The 19,970-nt window shown below is 36.8% G+C and overlaps 1 protein-coding gene across 4 annotated transcripts in view; it reads right to left on the reverse strand.

Annotated features, from left to right (window-relative positions):
• The window catches only part of PPARA (peroxisome proliferator activated receptor alpha), a 44,730-nt gene that overhangs the window by 9,942 nt on the left and 14,818 nt on the right, over positions 1–19,970 (reverse strand). Inside the window, exons 1-5 of one of the 4 annotated variants that reach the window (XM_005439255.3) lie at positions 16,237–16,392; positions 9,937–10,181; positions 7,071–7,231; positions 5,599–5,737; positions 2,862–3,064 (exon numbers count right to left, since the gene is read on the reverse strand). In XM_005439255.3, the coding sequence (XP_005439312.1) occupies positions 2,862–3,064; positions 5,599–5,737; positions 7,071–7,231; positions 9,937–10,144 (711 nt within the window). In that variant the 5' untranslated portion in view covers positions 10,145–10,181; positions 16,237–16,392. Of the gene's footprint in view, positions 1–2,861; positions 3,065–5,598; positions 5,738–7,070; positions 7,232–9,936; positions 10,182–10,530; positions 10,550–16,236; positions 16,393–19,970 lie in introns of those variants that run through there. The other 3 variants (XM_055712566.1, XM_027805562.2, XM_055712567.1) reach the window with 3 other exon arrangements.

Genomic DNA, 19,970 nt, shown 5'->3' on the forward strand with positions numbered 1-19,970 from the left:
ATGTATTTTGATAAACTTTAGCTTTCACGCTAATCAGTCTTCAACTATCAATAAACCATGAGTTCTTTCATATTTCTGCATAAAGAGAAACCACATATTACAGAACTATGAACTGCAATATCTAAGAAGAGGTCTGCGCTGCCAATGGCAATGCAAATAATAAGATGTAAGTATGTATCACATATCTTTAATCTAGTTTTATGTGGTAGTTACAATGAAGAACCAGAAGCACTGTGCTTAGTATGCATACGTCCATCTCAGAGCAAGTCCCAGAAGGTTTACAAAAGACTTGTATTACCTTCTCCAGAAGTCCAGGTTATTCTGCCTACAAATCCTATCGATTCCTAAACTAACTACACTTGATGCACATCATGATGCTTTCCTGAGGCATCCTAGGGGGAATACAGACAGTCATTTAAATATAGGACAGCATATTTGCACAAGAATGTGAACTCTGTACTGCTCCTCTGATTACCAGATTTTCATAGACTATGTCACAGATGATCTATCACAGAAACTCAGCTCATCTTTTTAGCTACAGTTAATGCCAAGTCGTCTCTAAAGCTGGAATCCCACTAGAATGTCAGACAACACAAATTTCCAGTCTTGACCATGGTCTTTTCCGTAACACCCTTAGTTTAAAAAAAAATTATGTGCATTACAAACTGATGAGACAGTCTCTTAAAACTTCATATTAAAAAAAAGCATTCGGACTTTCTGAAGAACAATCAGAACTCAAAAATATTTTGATACATATCTGAAGACCAGTAATCAAAACAGAAGGCAATCCACTAAAGAAAAACAACAAAATCCAGTGCTTCCCAGCCTATCAAAGTCATGGCGATGGGCCCTGAGCATAAATCTATTTCCATAAATGATAAGCAAAGAACCTTCCCTGTGCTGTTTTGCTCATTGCAGATTAAATATCACAAGGAACACTTGGTGTTCTGTTAGAAACTCATAGAATTCACTTATTTCACTTAGAAAACTGTCAAACATGCTAATTTCCTACATTTGTCCCCTTTTTAAATGCTTATGGCAACTACACATTTCATCTCACTTCAGTACTTAGTACACAGAACTGTCTATGTAGATATGAGCAGAAAGTGGCAAAGCAATAAACCGACCACACTTCTAAACCCTTTAAAACATGTAAGCTATCCTGTAAATCTTTTTGGAATTTATCATCATTTCACTATTCAGAAAATAGGTATGGCCAAGGACTTAGGAGCTAAACTTAAAAAGGATACCTTGTCATCATGAAAAATGCTAGTTCTTTCCGAAATGAATTACAGTGGTGTAAAGAATTAGGATTCAGCAAAATCAGATGTTAATGCACTGTTCAGAAACAGGTGGACTGTTAATTCCCCACAACCACCACCTTTTTTTTTTTTTTTTTTAAAAAAAAATCCTGTTAAAAAGTCAAAAGAAAATTAAAACGTTTGTTTTTCCCCAAGAGATGATGAAATAGCTTATAAAATCTCTCCTCTTCCCTGCATAATGAAGAATGAAGAAGCAGCCTGTTTATAACATACTAGATCTGGTTCCTCATTAATTGTTACTTGTAAATTTACCAAGACACATGCAAGCCACTATCAGCTAGTCAATCAGATGACTGTAATCCGAGAGCATTGATCGCATAAATGCAAACACAAAAATTAGGATGCCGTGACCTAGGATCCCTGCATGTGTGATACGTATTGTAACTTAGGATTCTGGCACGTGGTAACAAGCTTGAAAAGGACTTTATGCAGCTACCTACTTGGTAAGGTGTTAAAGCATGGTATTTGCAGGCTTATGTCAGTTTGTACCCCAAAAAAAGTTTAAGCCCGTGCTTAATTTTAAGCATCTCTTTAATCCAATGAAAAAAAACTGGTATTATTCATATATTTCCCTTTTAACATACAAGCCTGCATGATTGGCTAGACTAGACTACAGTATGTCAAATTCCATAATTTAAAAGGCAGCTTGCCTACAATTTTTATAATACTCATCCCCACAGTTACATGGTTTTTATTACAGCATATTTAAAAATTCTTCCCTGCAAATTTTTACTGAGATTAAAATTGTTCGTAAAATAAGATACTTATCTTCTACATATAATTAACATAAATCACAACAGAATTAAAAACAATACGCATAAATTGAAACAAGTTAGTTCTTACAATGGTTATACAATCTCATCTGCTACAAAACAAAAAGCAGTTGACAGTATTATGTAGACCTTGGATAAAATATCCTGAAATAAAAATAACCTCTACAGCATACACGTCTTCACAACCTTGCTTGCTTCTCCCTTTCAAAGTAACCATACAGTAAAGACCGGTAAGGCTGGGTGAGGAAACGGCCAGAACTGTAAACAAAGAATTACAAACTCAAGTTTTCTCTCCTCCTGTCAGTAATATTGTTGTGATTAAAACAAAAGTCATACAGAGCTTCTATACACCCTAAAAAATAACAGTATTTATACTGGCATTTGTGGCAGAAAAATATTATTATTTGTTTTTCACTGTCATACAGGAGATTAATTTTGAACCATTTCCCCCACCCATACCTTCAGATGTCACCTTTGGTTTTTTGATTAAGAACTGATTTTCTTTCCCTTGTGTGTCTTCTATAATTTAAGGTTATGAGCTTCCATTTAGAAGTTAATCACCCAATTTTCCTTAAGCTTCCTATTCCTCTGATAGTGGCTAAAACCAACCGTACTTACTACAGGTATTCTTTTTGCATATTTCATGTCTGTATTAGCACGATATTTATTTTCTAAATAAATTTTCTAAAATAAGAGTTTAACAAATTATTATAATCACCTTATGTACTTGCCAGCTTTACTTTAAAGTTACAGCAGAAGTACTTACTGGATTGTTGTTAGTTTTCCCTGCCAGGATGATTCTGGCTTTAACCTTATTCATATTGAAGTTTTTCAGGTAAGCTTCATGAATTCTTTTGGCAAGTGATTTAAGATCTGCCATTTCTGAATCTTCTACGTAATTTTCACCTGTTAGAATTTCTGCTTTCAGCTTGGCCTTCTCAGACCTTGGCATTCGTCCAAAACGTATTGCTGATGGGAAGACATAATTGTAAAACAAACACAAGTTATACAAAAACCTATGCCTTTTACTGTTGCTGTTTAGAGCATAAAGATTTTCTGTCTAGAAAAACGGTGGTAGTATCTTTATTATGATAAATTAATGGGTGAAAAAATCTCATCCAGTCAGTGATGAATTATCAAGACAATATACTAAATCGAAGGTAATCAGATGTTTGAGAACACAAACTGCTATCTGCAATGAGCTAGAACGCATACCTTTTTCCTTGTACGTTATCTAAGTAGTGGTATTTTGTTTTCTTCTTATTGTGTTCTACAAATCCCAACGTGAAACTCAAAGTCCAGCTTGGGAATTCTAAAAAACTGAATAAACTCCTGTCAGGAGCTTGGCAGAGAGCACACACACCAGCTGGAGAGCTGCCCGGGGAGTTACTCCACAGGGAACACTGCAACGGATTTGGGCCCAAATCCCATTGCTGATTCTGACCCTGCTGGGGCATTCGGTTCTTTATGCACGGAAAGTTCAGTTCAACATATCCGTAGTGTCTAGTGAGAACAAAACAGACCAGGGACCTGGATTTATGCTCAAAGGCTACAGTAAAAAAATCTCCTCCTAGGCCCAGTATTTTATGCTTCTTTTTTCAATAGACTAGCGCTTCAAGACTGGAGAGGATGAGAACAGAGTTTGAGTATCCAATCTAGTCAATAGGATATTCATTTGAGAGACAGGAGATGCAAATCTGAAACACCACTGGATATGGAGATCTCCCAGTTCTTGCGCAAGTGGTCTTGCCATTCAGCAATAAAACAGGCATGTCCAGATCCTTCTTCAGTTTCAGTTTAAAACTAAACCAGCTCCATTTTAAAAGGGGCCTTACCCTCTGATGGTGTGCAAGGTTTTGGGACGGTTAATATAGCCGGTTGCTCTTGCCACATTTCAGCATCTAACCAGTGAGAGAACAACCTCGTTGCTTAGACCGAGCAATTCAGAACATAGGCAGAATTAGCCCTTCAACATGCCCAAGAAATTTTCTTGTGACCTTAAGGAGGTGACTCAAGGCATGATCTGAAATACAGTTTTGGACTTCAATGGAAGTCCAACATGGAAGGCCTATTTGGAATCTGGCCACGGGTCTATCAAAAAAGCGGAAGAATACCTGCTCTAAACTGAAATGTAAGAGTTTTAAGATCGTGGCTGTAAATCCAGTTCTAGCTCTTTGCCCGAGAAGCATCACCTGCAAGTTAGCAGCCACCTCCTTCCCCCACTGCCTCCTATGTGTTTGCTCCAGTACAACTGCTACTACTCCCTTCAGCTGGAGCACAGCTGCCCACAGCATTTTAGTAGGATGAAACAGATCCACCTGAATGTTAACATTCCTGCCAACCAGCACAGCTCCCTCTCAACTCCTGCCCCAGAGATGTTCCTTTGTTGGCTGGCACACTCCCCCCAAGTCTACTGCTTCAGGAAGGTTATCACCAGTCTTGCAGAGACTATCAACCCTCTCCCAACAGACCTTAATCTCTGTCAAGGTTCATCACAAAGGAGCCAGACTTCCCCTGAACAAGAAAGACAACTCTCCCAATGTCTCTTGCTAGAAGTCTAGACTACAACGTCATAGGCAGCTTCCCCAGCCATGTCCCCACACCAGCTATATTGACTGTACAGTTTCCTTTGGAATTTTGTCTCCTAACCCACAGGTTTTCACGTAGCCCAGCATTTTCGCCTACTTTTCACCTACTTCCTAATTGCACCTGCTCCCAAGTTCAGCCTTGACACTATCAGAAAGGAAATCAAACTACGATCATCTGGCCAACCAAAATGTGCTTTCTCATGGCTTGGCCTCTCCCTCTTCACCAAAGTTGCTTAGCAAACTACATACTGTGCATAAAACTGCCTTGTGGGTTGGAATTGGCCTTCAAGCCACAGGCTTATCAGCCTTATCTTAAATCATTAGCACAAACAATAACATAATTTTTAAACTGGATATCTAAATGCTCTGAATTTTTACCATTCCATTTAACAAACAACCTACCAGATTCCTGTTCCACAGTCAGCACAGATCTTTACCCTCCCCCCACACTCCCTGAACCACCTGCCCAAGAGCTGCTGCACTGTAACCTGAAAGATAATGAATTCTGGTTTCCTACAGGTTCCTATCCTACGTCATTCCCTTCCACAATGAGCTGGTTTTCTCCTCCTACTCCTCTACAATGCCCTTGATCAGAATTCTTCCAGTATTGAAGTTTGTTTCAATGGGTGGCAATAGTAACCCAAAGTTCTGGGTGAAGAAAGCAACTAAATGAACATTCATATGGACAAACAGACGTGCAGCACAATTGTGTAAAGCTCGTAACAGTACATCTGGCAGCTGTGTATCAATTACATTAACTATTCATTAGGGAAACTGGTGTCCCCCGCCATGATCTATACTGTCAAAATGTGAGGTTCAACTCATATGTATAAGTAAGAACGCTATCCAGGTGCCTGCTTCCAGAAACAGACCCTGGATAGGAACAAACAAATTAGTCAGGGCACTCTTACCTACCATTATGTGACATTCCAACTGAAAGGCACTTTTGGAAACGACAGTATTGGCACTTATTACGATTTTTTTTCTGAATTTTGCAGTTGCGATCACATTTATCATAGATGAGTTTTAAACGAATTGTTCTTCTAAAAAAACCCTATAAAAGTTTGAGAAAACAATAAGCAATATTAAAGAACGTTGACTACTAAGTTTCAATCGTACTGGTAATTTTTTTCTTTTACTGTTTATTGGTGTCACTAGCAAAACAATACACAAAGTATAACCTGTCTAAAGGTAAGAATCTATACAGTGAAGTGGTGTTTATGAAGCCATGTATAGAACGGAAAACAGGAAAGGAGGAAATAGCTTTTAGCCCTCTTGGGAGAGGACCAAGAGCTCAGAGTACCCAAGCGCAGATTTGCTCTTAAGGATTAAGCAAAACACATACTGCTTTTGTATGCGTTCTCTCAGCATCCTCTCTCAGAAATAACTTCATCTTTCATATGTGTAATCACACAAACAAACAGATTTAACACATCTTTTCTTCATCCAGAAAATGTGAGGGATATGACAACATAGCATATATAGTATATAGAAAAAGCCAAGGACACAAAAATAAGCATTACAGAAAAGCCTGTACCTCAACAGATCTTAGCATGATGTCTTGATACTGCAGTTTAAGATTAGTCTCATACTACAAAACTGTAGGGTTAGCAGATTTAGAGACATTGCAACATTTTGCATCACACAACATAACAACATGTCATTTAGACTGTGAAACACAACTGACTATGAACTGGCTCCCCACTTCTAATAGATATTCTAGCATTATTCCATGAGATTTATATTTGAATTATCATATTCTGACATTGTACACATATACAATTTCTCATATCATACATGATAATATATAAAAAAGGGAAAACTATCACATTAGAAGAAAAAAGAAAAGAATCTTATAATTCATGGGCCATATCATCCCGAAAAATTATACATTAATGATAAAATTAATTTGCCCCAGACACATGCACTGGTCCCAAAATGACATGAGGTACAATACTACGTGATTCAGGCAGAATGTAGTGGAGATGAGAAATTCAGGATTTGTTACTGTTACAATGGAAGTGTAGCAAACTGGCATGCTTCTCACAGCCATACTCCCAACACAAATAAAACACTAGTGGAGCAAGTAGGCTTTGATTTTTTGGTCACAGTTTAGTGGTTTTAGTGTTTAACTATCCAGAAAAGCAGCATTAAAATCATCATTGTGAATTGCCCCTGCTTGATGAAGGTCTGGTATTGAGTATCCAGTTATGATAACTGAACAATTTTTTTCAGAAAAAAGGATCACAGATATGTTTATTATTTAAATAATAGTAATGGCTAGAATTAGATTAATTAAACATTTATGTAACAAATGTTTATCTTCATATAACCCTGTAAACAAAGCAACGTGATTTAGGCTCTTAAAAAGAAAATTATGACTGTACCTTACAACCTTCACAAGCATGTACTCCGTAATGGTAGCCTGAGGCTTTATCCCCACAAATTCTACATTCAATGTTTAATGCTCCACTGGGTGATTCATCTATGTTACCTGGAGCTGTGGCAAAATTAATGGATGAAGGACTGGATGCTGGTGAAAGGGTCTCTAAAAGAAAAAGGAACACTTAATATATACTATACTGTCAAGACTGATACCATTTCTATAATAAAATGAGCTTATATATATAATATAAATACTATATTAAAATATATAAATATATATATATAATATAAACAAAAAAAGAGCTTATTCTAAAAAATAACCATGAGTTAATAATCAGTAACTGAACTAATAATTTGGCTGTGTTTGAACAATTCATATTTATATTAACAGTGCAAACACACACAAAATACAGGGTGTACCTTGCTAATTTTGATGAGACATACAATGTCAGCAAACAAAAAGCCTTACTGAAGTAACTGATAACAAGAACTAGAAGGGTGATAATGATTCGTGAGGATTCAATAAATATGCACCAAACAAAATAAGAGAAAACCAAGCTTTTTTTTGATTTTTTCTGCGTTCCATTTTTTACTTTGAATTTTTCAAATGTTTCTCAATTTGATGTGAACGTGAAATTTTTTTATCCCACCACATAAAATAAGTAAGTAAAAACCTCTGAATTAGTATTTCATTTAAATCAAGGAAATTTTCTTAACATAAAAATGCACATATACCATTTTCACATATAAAGTGTATTTGAAACTGAAAAATTAAACACATCTTTACAGCTCAAGACAAGCAGTACAAAATGTAAAAAAAAAACCAACACCAACAACCCCACAATGAGACAGAACCTCCCATGACTTCAAGTTTGTATCACAATATCCATTCAACCTGTCAATTATTTTTTCCAGAAGGGTTATTAGCAGCTCATCTTGCCATTACATCTTCCATCTCCCTTGCCCTGGTGTTGGATATCAGATCTATTGCTATAGTGTAGCAAAAGACATATTCCTAACTCATGCTGAGTTACACTTAAGGTCCCCCTGACTTCTGAAGAGCTACTCAGAGTTTTAAATGATGATCTAAACTGAGCCCTAAAAAGCAGTTAGAAACTTTCTCTTTCTGAAGAGATTTTCTCAAAGTGAAAGCATGCTCCTGCACATCAGTACAAAGGCTGAAGAGATCTTAAAAGGAAGGTAACACTTGTCTGCCTGTAAGATAATCTAGCAACAGAAGCCTTGCTCAGGTATTTTACGTTTTGATTATAATAGGAAAAGCATTCCTGAACTGTACAATGAAATAAACTCTCCAGACATTTTACTACTAGATGAACATGTTACAAAACTAACACATTCCTACCTTAATTATTTCAATTAATATTTCCACCTTGTTTGACGAAAATATTATCTGAGGCCAGAATTTCTTTTATCTTCCATCTTGCAACTTGCACCACAAGACTTTAGCAAATTAATGGGTGTGTTTATTTTACAGAAAGATTAAGAAACACTCATGAATGTAGGTCAGCAAGTATTATGTTGGAAAAAAACTTGGCATAGAACTCAGTCTGCATTGCGAGCAGTGCCAAGCCCACAGGCATCAGTCATCAAGAACAGCCTAGAACCCAGGATTTTTTTTAATGTGTGATTTTAATTTCTTTTTACTTGCCTTATGGAATTTGAGCCTTGAAAGTTTACATTTTCTATCTTTTCTGACAGCAAAACCAGAACATTTTGCAATGAACACTGAATACTCAATTTATAAGGTAACACTAAAGCTGATCTAAATTATTATATGACTTGTACACACGTTACACACAAATAATTAAAAAACCCTTGTGTCTCGGGAGGACTGCATTATAAACTCAGCACATAATAACTTTTCCTGTAGAAGGCATCTCTGTAATGTGAAGGTCCACAACCAAAAGGGACCCAAATCATAATTCTACAAACATTCCTTTGGGCAATAGCGTCAAGAGGCAGCTCTCCCTTCTCCATTCAAAAATCACACCATTCATTTCAACCACTTCAGCTCAGAGGCACACCTCAGTTGTATTAGTGCAGTTTTTGTAAGGTAGAATAGTGATCACATCCTGGGAACTGATTTAAAGTAAGAAACCCCCAAAACAAATGAGTGTAAACCAACCAGAAACTTAATCATAAACTGCTGAAAAAGGCTCTACTGCTAAAAGATTTGTAAAATCATTGATTCAAAAGGAACAACTTATGATATTATTGCATTGTCCCATAGTACTTTGTTGATTCCCCATTTTGATCTCTCAAACAAAGCCTCTCACCAAGATCTTCTGACTAAAGACTATGTAATGTATGTACATGCAATGTAATGTAATGTACTGGGTAGAAGTCAATAGCTGAGCAACGCTACTTCTAAGAGGGGGAGAGAAAACAGCATGATCAAAGCATCAGTACACTAAAATATACTGGAATTCGAGGTGAGCTTTTAAGGGTTAGATTATAATTTTTTGGCAAACATTTCACAATACTTTTCAAATATATGTGATTTGAAGAAACTAAAAAATGAGGAATTCCTTTAGTGCAATATTGTGACTTCCTATATGACTACAAGACATAGTAACTTTGCTAGTAATAGTGATTTTTAAAAGTTATTTTGAAAAAGGCATTGATACTAATGGTAATTTAAAACAGCAGCTTTATGTTACAGTCATTTTGCAGTGACATCTGTCTAATAAATTACCTTTAGCCTTTAATATTTTAAGACCATGCTATAATCAGCTTCTATATTTCTAGTGTTACATAGTCATAAACAATTATTGCTTTAAAAAAGTTGTAAATTTCTATTTGTGTATTTATAAAATAAAGTTTTATGGAAAACCAAAATTCTCTTACCTGTTTTAACTGATCCATCAGATCCTGGACAACTTCCCAGTGACTGGAACTCTGTTAAACTTAAAGCTCCAGAGCTATCATCTCCTAGAGACTGAGAGAGGTCTTGAATGTTCCCCATATCTTGTAGGAACTCTCCAGATAAAGGGCTGCCTATGTCATCCTCCTCCAAGGGAGTAAGGGGATAGAGCTGGTTTTCAGTGTCCACCATTTTGATCAAGTACAGCAGTCACTTAAACTTCTTTACACTGGTGAAAGAATAATTTTAAAAAAATTGGTTTTAATATTTACATCAGTTACATCATACTGAATACATGAGTTCTAGTTCTACAGTGAAATATAAGACATTCACTTGCTCTAGAAGCTTTAAGCAACACAAGTCATCAACAGGACAGGGAAAAAAAATAATCCCCAAAATACTTCAATATGAATTGAAGTTACAACAAAATCAATCTGTAGATTGCTGTTTTCTCTCCTTTGCTAATAGGAGTTACATATTGTGCTTCCATAGCAGGCATTATGCACTTCCCATCAAAACTCAGAGAAAAATAAACTATCAATATGCATACATATTGTGTTTGAGCAGTCTTTTCTCACCTTATCTAACAGGTTTAGATATATCGATTTGGTCCTCTGTTCTCACCTCTTTTACATTTGTTCAACAGGTTTTACAACCCTGTAGAGAACAAAATACTGCCTTATACTAAAATCTTTGTAGAAGTGGGCCAAACTAATACTTTTTGACCTACTTTGGTCAAAGAACACCTTCAGCAAGAATGCTCCAGCACAGACAATGCAATATATCTGTAATTCCTAGAATTAGTATTATTTCTTACAGTAAAGTTTTTTATGTTGCCTTCAAAACTAGCCACCAGTGTCATCAACTCTGAGTAAGAGCACAGATTGCTAAGAAAATATCACAAATTTTAATTCTTCTTCTATTGACTTGTCAGGAAAGGAACTGATAAACGTAGTGCAGAATGTTACTACTGCTGCACAGATGTACTTCTGCTAAAAGAAACTCATCTTTTACACTGAGTAAGTGTACTCAGGATGTGTACAAATACATGGTACTGCAGTCCCCTCCATGCAGTGAGTATGTGCGGGCAGTTGGAGCAGCTCTGGCTGTTACTGTGGTTACTGCTCAATGCTGGCCTTTGCAAAGAACACGTGGTCACTGCAGTTCATTGTGAAGCCTGAAACTGCCAATAACTAGCTATATGGGGATATACAAACGCCGATTTTACAAGAGAAGTGCTGTTATGATAAAAAAAAAAAAGCCTTCCTTGATGTTATTTAAGGTTTCAGATACCAACTCATTTGATTCCTACGATACTAAACATTTTACATTAAGAAATCAATCTTTTCATCTGATAATCTGTGACAGATTAATCCTATGAACATCAGGCACATTTTCACAGAATTTTCTCCAGAATCTGGAGGAAAAACAGGTGTTTTTGCCTATGTAGTTGACCAAAAGGGTACAGTTAAAAGTAATACAATGTGTTGACTACTGCTTTGCATATTAACGACGAAAGACAGCCATCACTTGTATTTGGTTATATATATAAAAAAAAAATCTTCAAAAAGTTCTGAAGCAAGCTATCTACAAGCAAGCCTTTTCTGCTCAGGCTGATGGCAAAAGGCCACCTTCAATAAGATTTGCATATTTTCACAAGGTATTACACAAATGTAACTGAGGGCAGAATGACCTACTATAAAGAAGACGAGAAGTTACACTTGTAACAACTGGCAATATCTGCAGAGTTTTTAAATTATTTACTTTTCAGGTGCATTTATCAGTATACACTCCTACTTTCTCCTGTTTAATGGAAAACCATGCTATATACATATCACTCCTATAGGGTATTCCAATGTGTTCATTACGTGACTGTAAGGCAAAACAAGCAATTTTTAAAAATATCTGTATTACATGAGGCCTTATATTCCACAATTTGCATCCTTCCAGCTAATCAATGTTATTTAAGGTATATACATTAGACTTGGCAAAAGATTTCCTCTGATTTTCAAAGTACCCAATATTTTTTTCAATTGTGATGCCAAATGGCTGTAACGTTACATGCTATGTACCCATTATTTATGTTTAGCCAAGTGAATAGACATAAAAAATGTTAACCCCTCAGGTACAAGGGGAGACTGAAATGGTAGTCTGATCATGAACTCTGATGATTAGAACAAAACAATATGTTTTATATATTCTTGGGCAATTTATTACAGCTCTGTGTATCCTTGTACCTGGTTTTGAAATGAACTATGTTGAGGCTAAAAAAAGTTTACTTAAACAGCGTCTAGTTAGATTCTCTTTCCTGCAGTTCATAAAAATACTAGTTATAGTATTTAGCTCATGGCACATTTTTACAACACAAATACCATCGTAGAGCAAAGGTAGAGATTTCCTTCCCCCCCCCCCCAGTGTAATAGTTTACCGTGTACCTGGGAGGATAGAACTAAAGGAATAGCAAACACATAGCAAAATGCAGAGCTTCTACTCATTCTACTCAGTTCACACACTAAAATGGAGTTCTTTATGAAAGTAAACACTGAAGATTTCAGAATCAGTCCAGCCTAACTGAGATGGCAAAGTTTTCAGATGGTTCATTGTATTCTGACTATTCAAACTAAGCCAAATACAACAGACAGTTCTGAAGACTGAAAGGAATGACAAATTATAAAAATCAGATCTCTAAATATCTGCTGTTATGAATCAAACCAGATAGAAGCACACTGTCTTCCTGAGAAACCAGTTGCTGTCACTGTTACTAACTTGCATTTCATACTACAAGGACCCTTAGTAAAGAACTATTTGCTCATTTTCTTTGAATTAGGACAGTTTTAACTAGAAAAGAAAAATACATTCTGTGTTACATGGTGTGGCAAATAAGAATATCTAGGAGGCTAAGTATGGGAATTTATCCATGATTTCTAATGCCAATTACAGACAACAGGTATGTTACTGTACCAATTATTGTACCAACTCTCTTTGTTGATGAGAAGCTCAACGTGATGCACCAATGTGTGCTTACAGCCCAGAAAGCCACCACATCCCGGGCTGCGTCAGAAGAAGCAGGACCAGCAGGTTGAGGAAGGTGATTCTCCCCCTCTGCTTGGCTCTTGTGAGACCCCACCTGGAGTGCTGCATTCAGCTCTGAGGGCCCCAGCATAAGGACACAGACCTGTTGGAGCAAGTCCAGAGGAGGACCATGAAGATGATCAGAGGGCTGGAGCACCTCTCCTGTGAAGGCAGGCTGAGAAAATTGGGGTTGTTCAGCTCTGAGAAGAAAAGGCTCCAAGGAGACCTTATAGCAGCTTTCCAGTACCTAAAAGGGGCCTACAAGAAAGCTGGAGGGGGACTTTTTACAAGGCTAGTTTTTAAAAGGCTTATTTACTAGTGATAGGACAAGTGGTAATGGCTTTAAACTAAGAGGGTAGATATAGATATCAGGAAGAAATTATTCACTGTGAGGGTAGTGAGGCACTGGCACAGGTTGCCCATAGCAGCTGTGGGTGTCCCATCCCTGGAAGCGTTCAAGGCCAGGCTGGATGGGGCTTGGAGCAACCTGGTCTAGTGGGAGGTGTTCCTGCCCATGGCAGGGGGGTTGGAACTAGATGAGCTTTAAGGTCCTTTCCAACCCAAACCAGTCTGATTTCACTTGGACATGTCGCATTGCTGCTCTATCACTCTGCACAGCTTGGCTGTATTTTAAAATAACAGTCCAGTTAGAGTTATCCAATTTGATATATTAAATACTCATTAGGACATTGTACCAGATTGCTAGCACTGTAAAAGAACATTTATAAGCAATACAAGAGCTTTCATGCACATCTCAACTTCTTTCTGAAGGGATCAGTTGAAAGGCTGGTGCAGCTTTTTTTTTATTTTTTTTAAAGTGCATCCAAAGAATACTGATTGTGATACATAATTATTTTACAATGTAACAGAACTTTTTATTGGAAAACTGAAACAAAGTAACTTCCTTCACATAGAGGACTGAAGGGTAATTGCTATCGGTTACAGTCCCTACAGAATTTCCATAACCTGAAACTATTTAGTAAAATAAATTCCAAATGCCACTTTCTTTTAAAGGTCAACAGTTGTCCTGTCCCCAAGAATCACCTTAGTCTCTCTTATAAATCCTACCAGCTTGTAACCTGACAAAATATGAAGAAATATCTACACTTGATACTCAGAAGCCTGTCAAAAGACATAAAATAGAAGTTAAAATTATTGTAACATATATGACCATAGTTACTGAAGAAATAAAAGAAATCAGAAATTTTATGAATGAGGACTCTAAATAAAAGATTACTTTAAAACAAAAAAAAATTAGCCTAATGCTTTAGGAATGTATGGTCACACCCCAAGGGAAAACAGCAGATTATTGCAGATTATCTGACAAAGATTTTAACGCTAGACCATCCGCATATATTCAGAACAACACTTCCAATCTCATGAAGGCTCAAGATACAGAGTAATTTTGAAGATGAGAAGTGCCTCACAAAACATTACTTTCAGAAAGTAAGAAAGAAAAAGATTCAACTGCAAACATTTCTGGTCAACATAATCTGTTATTCTCTGCCAATACTTTCAAACTTGAATCTCTGAACAATTTCTCTGTTGAGGCTGCATGGACCAGCCCATAGTAACACCTGGAATTAACTGTGCTGTTTGCACAGAGCCCAAAACATTACATTATCCACCTGACATCCCTGACATACCTGGAATATACTCAAGCTGAGAAATAAGAAATCACTTTTCTGTATTTCATTTGTGGAAAAAAAGTTAAATTGTTATCCCTTTGATGTAGATATTTTGTGACGAGGGGAAAAGAGTAAAGAAACCTTTGATGTATGTTGGGTTTGTAACGATAGCTGAGAATAATAACTGTTCTCCAGCAATCCAAAGGAGACTACCAAATCTGTCTCCCTAAGGAGCCATCAACAAAAAAGGAAGAGAGGAATGGCAGAGCATATGATCGGCACTGCTCCTCCAGTGTGCTCTTCATGAAGTTCTCCCAGGCTGAAACAGTTGTTCACAGCACAGAAACCTTATATTCCTCTGCAGATACATAGCACGGGTACTCTGCCCCAGGATAGCTGGGGAGGTTCCAGGAGACACTAGGCTCCTCGTACCCAACGTTACTTCATGTTCCCTGCTCAATCACGTACATCTCTCCAAGTATCATTTCTTCATCCAGCACAAGTATTTGGAAAAGATTAAGTGAACACTGAAGCCTACCTTGAAGCAAAATAGGCATTATTTGGCAGGAAAGCAAAGTAAAGGCTTGATAGCTGACCTCTGATAGCTGGCAACAGCTCTTTCAGCGGCGTGCCTGGTATTGCCCAAATTGCACCATACTTTTTCACATTTGCAGTAAATATTTAAAATTCTGTAGTCTTTTTAGCTGAATTTATATAAGAGCAACCTAACAGCTAGTGAAACATAAATGAAGTGCTTAGTGTTTTAACTATTAAATTACATACCCTTTTGTACTTCCCAACGCTACTAGTAAATTACAGCTGTTTAATCATTACAGCTCTTGCTGATGATTAACTAGCTACCTTAACAAACATAGCCATTACTTCACCATTTCTGAAGACTGTCAAAATATACTAATCTTTTCGTTACTGAAAACATTATAATTCATTTTTTTACAAGCACAGAAAACCTTTAAGTAAAACGTCTAGTATTTGTGCCAGTATTCATTCACTGTTCGCCTTCTGTCTTTGCTGTATTTTGTGCATGTTTACACATGCATATGCTTTCATTGGCAGGTTTCACTTAATATGCGTTGAACCTTACTTGTATGAAAATAAAGCTTCTAATATAAAAAGGGTAATGAGTATGAAGTTCATTTAAGTAATATTCACAGGGAGTGTTTTGCTTTACAAAAAGAGTTGTACATGTTACAACGGTAGATGTGGTAGCTGCCGCGTGAGGATTCCACTCAAGCATCTGCATAAATCAACATTTCTTCTTACTCTGAAGATTTTAGAAAAATTCTGTGCCACAAAGACATTTGCAAAGGATTGTCCCCGTTTCTCATACAATATTTTAGCCTCCATACCCCCCTTCCTACACCCACATAAAACCACACACAAACAAAACTGAAAACAAGAGAGAATGAAATAGGAAAATAAGAACACAATTTCATGTAATTATGATTTTGAGAATAAGCAGGTTTTACTGGTGCTTTCTCACAGCCTGTTATCTCTGAAATATGTATGTTTTCAGAAGTCCTCCTTTCCCACTGCCACACTGCAATTACCCAATGAGTAACTTACCTATAAACTTGAATCAGGTCTTAAAGAAATCACAGTCAGATTACCATAGACAAATACCTAATCATGCAGCGATTGGTAATTTGCTTCATTTTTAGAAAGGGATGGTGGGAGACTAAACCCCTGGCCCTTCCACATTTAATACTTGCCACGCTAGGGATAATCCCTGTAAGGAAAGAGGTCTTCGAGATGCAAAGGTCTCTGAGAAACAGTAACAAAGTTTGGATTTACTGCATAAACACATTGATCGTGTAAAGGGCTGGCTTGCAATATCAAGGTTAAAGTTGAAACAATCATTACCTCTAGGTCACTTTGCAAATACTGTGGCAGAACACAGCACATTTAAAACTAGGGGATGCAGTAGATACTTATAAAAAACTTAGGTAAATAGGAGGAGCCTGAAATATATAAGCTACAGGGTATTTCCAATATCCTGATTCAACACATAAAAAAACAACTGAAAATAAAATTTGGCATCTAAAATATGAAGTCCAATCTCCTATCTGGGAAAAAGCGCATGTTTTCTCCTCTATCCTGTGACATTTGATTCAGTTTTCATACTTTGTAACCTTACACATGAGTAATATTCTATACTTTACAAGGTATTAAGAACCTAAGACAGAGCGAATTTACCATGCATGAATTGAAAAATTTTCATGAGCCACCTCTTCATGAAGACTGCCAGTTGCACCCCAAAAAAACCCCCCAAAATAGAATAACGTCATATTTTTTCCCCTCTACACAGCTGTACTCCATAATATCATATGCAAGTTTTAATAAACCCTTGTCTTCAAAACAAACCAAATTTCACATACCCTAATTTTAAGAAATTATACTAACATTGCAAAGTTAAGCTCTTAAAAGTTATTTAGTGAATAATTCTCTGCAACCTCGATTATGCTACCTTATTTTTTTTAATGCACTATGGTAGAAAATACATATATACTGCACAGTGTTCTTCTTTCCCTGAATCACTCCCCTTATAATTGGGCAGTGCATTAAACAGATTAAACAGCATTACATAGCTTGTAAGGCAATCTGGTCTATATTAGTCTGTGGCAGGAAAAGAGCTGTTCATTTATCAGTTGATCAAAAAGGAAGATCATTCTTTGCCTGAGCAAAAAGGGAGAAAAGACAATCCTCATGCTCAGATCCATAAGTACTTGCAGAGTTGGAGGAACACTAAGGAGTTTCTTGAAGGAAGAATACAGGCCACAGAGGCAAGTCTACTGGCTTCAGAAAGTGGGGACCATGAGTAAGTTTTACTTTCCTCCCTTGAAAACTTTTCTCTAATTGCATCAGAAGACGCAGAGATAGCACACTTCTCACATGGGAAGAGTTGATAAAGCTTTGAAACGCTGCAAATATTCAGATGATTTAATATTAAACATGGTAAAACCAATATGGGAATATTTTTTGGTTTTATATTACTCTGCCAAACCCAAGCAGAAACTTACTGAGCCAGGCAGCTGCATTTCTTTGGTCCCAGGATCTTCTGTCCCGTTGGATTTTAAAAGACATGATCCAAAAAAAGAGAGGAAAGGCAAGATTTTCTTACTGAAAATTAACAATTTTTATCAGCTTTTCCATTCAAGTAATTAGCCAACACCACAAACAAGTGCTTTTAAAGATGGGACTAAAACAGATGAATTAACAAGGAAGTCAGCAATAAGAAGATGCACACAAAAGCAGTGCTGATTGATGACAGGTCAGGTGCAAACTGTACCACACCAGCAACTGGCTATGTACGTTACACTAAACAGAAGTATTCTTCAACTATATGTACTCTGTCAGACTGTCAGGAGCCTATATGATTCTTCTATGTTGCAGCACCAGCTCCTATTAGTCCACCATGAGTTAAAGAAAATATAGTAAGGTCAAAGTGTTGAGATTTTAAAAGTTTATTTTGTGGCATATGCAGAACAGATGTTTTCCAGCTATATAGAAAAGTATAACAATATTGCCAGAAACTCTTGTATCACACAATATACATGATATTTGGCATGCAGGTTCCCACTAATTTAACAAAACCCTCAGTTCTTAGAACATTACTGTTTTGTTAGTTGTTCAGTTATTTTTACTCTAAAAAAACAAGGACATTACTTAATAGAATTATAAAATGTTATTTACAAGTCAGTGCTACAAATGCATACTTTTCCTGGTGCAAACCACTTTTAAAAGCAAAAACATATGTAAGGAGATACTAACATAGCAACACCCATTGTGTGGCAAGAAAAGCATTACCAACAGTAAAACATAAGATCATGATACAAATTCTGTAGAGAAAACAAACAAGGGTTGTCAAAGAGGAGGTAGCCATACTAAACATGAAAGATTCCTTACATGTTATTCAAGTGCAAGGCAGCTATAATGCAGAATCTGCATTAACAGAAATTTAAGGGTCTAGCAACATGTTTAATGTTTATGTGCCTCCCAAGCAAAAATCTAAAACCTCAATCTATATGATTACAAAACCACTCAGTTAAAGGCAAGACATATAAAGTCATCTTGGATTGCTACACAAAATGCTACCGTATCCCCTTATGAAGGAGAACTTTGAATTGCTTATAATTACAGTATATGCAAAGACACAGTCAAAAATTTTGCATTTGCACTGGTATCACACTACCTACATAGACCAAAAAGCCCCAAATACTTATTGAAGTGATTGCTTAACACTGCTCAGCTACAAAAATTTGAGCAGACCCTACACAGAAACAGACAGAAAAAGATAAGGAAAAAAACCAAATAATCAGTCAAGCAAGGTGGGGAAAAGCACAGACTGAAAAAATACAGAGAACAACGACATAATCACTAACAGTCACTATTCAGCTACTTTGCAGTTACTGAGCCAGCTTCAATCCCTGTTGGCATCTCCCTGTAGCTTCTTTCCAAGATTTAGTGGCACAGGGTAGAAGCTACTTCATTGGTCCTGACTCTCTGAAGTGGAGTCTCATTGCCTAGAATATATTAAAGAAAGATAAATGTCTCTGAGCAGGACGACTCATCCCCCTCTTAAATGCAACATTTCTGCTTTAAATCTATTCAGCTGCTTTCTATACCTTCATGATTACATATTCACAATTTCCTCCAATATTTTCTTTCAATTATGTAACACATTCATTATACTCTAAATACTTCTAAAAATTGTTTTGCCAAGATTAGTGTCTAAGTAACAAATAATACGTCAGCAACAAAACTATTCAGGAGGTAATTAAACTATTATCTCAAATATAATACCCTCTCACTTTCGCACCACAGACACAATTAATAATGGAGAAAAAAAATAATTACAAAGCAGAAATTAATTTTCAGCAAACAGAAATAAAAGGAGTAATTCATCTCACCTAACATCAAGCACCTCACTCATATGGTTGGGTTGAGCTGAACTCAATGGACTTTCCAGGGCCATGGCTAACCTTTGAGGCCAAGATCACAAATCAAAAAGTGGTACTTTTCAACCAGATCACTTCCATGATCCAGTTCACAGCAAAGCCTTACAAGTATTTGTGCTGGCTCAATGGAGGGAGCAGAAATAAGCAGCTGGGGAGAGGCATACATGTGCTGCACGGCTAACAAATAAACGTGTATGTCAGCCTGTATCCCCTCTGAAGAATCCAGTGATTGTGTAAACCAGGCCCCTGCATTGCCTGAAGTAAGGCAGCCATGCCTCTTAAGTCTCTGGTGAAAGCTGAGAACTGCTCTACAGATCAGACAGCATCTCTGTTAGATTAAGC

This window comes from Falco cherrug, chromosome 5 (genome assembly GCF_023634085.1).
Source record: "Falco cherrug isolate bFalChe1 chromosome 5, bFalChe1.pri, whole genome shotgun sequence".
Lineage (NCBI taxonomy): Eukaryota > Metazoa > Chordata > Aves > Falconiformes > Falconidae > Falco > Falco cherrug.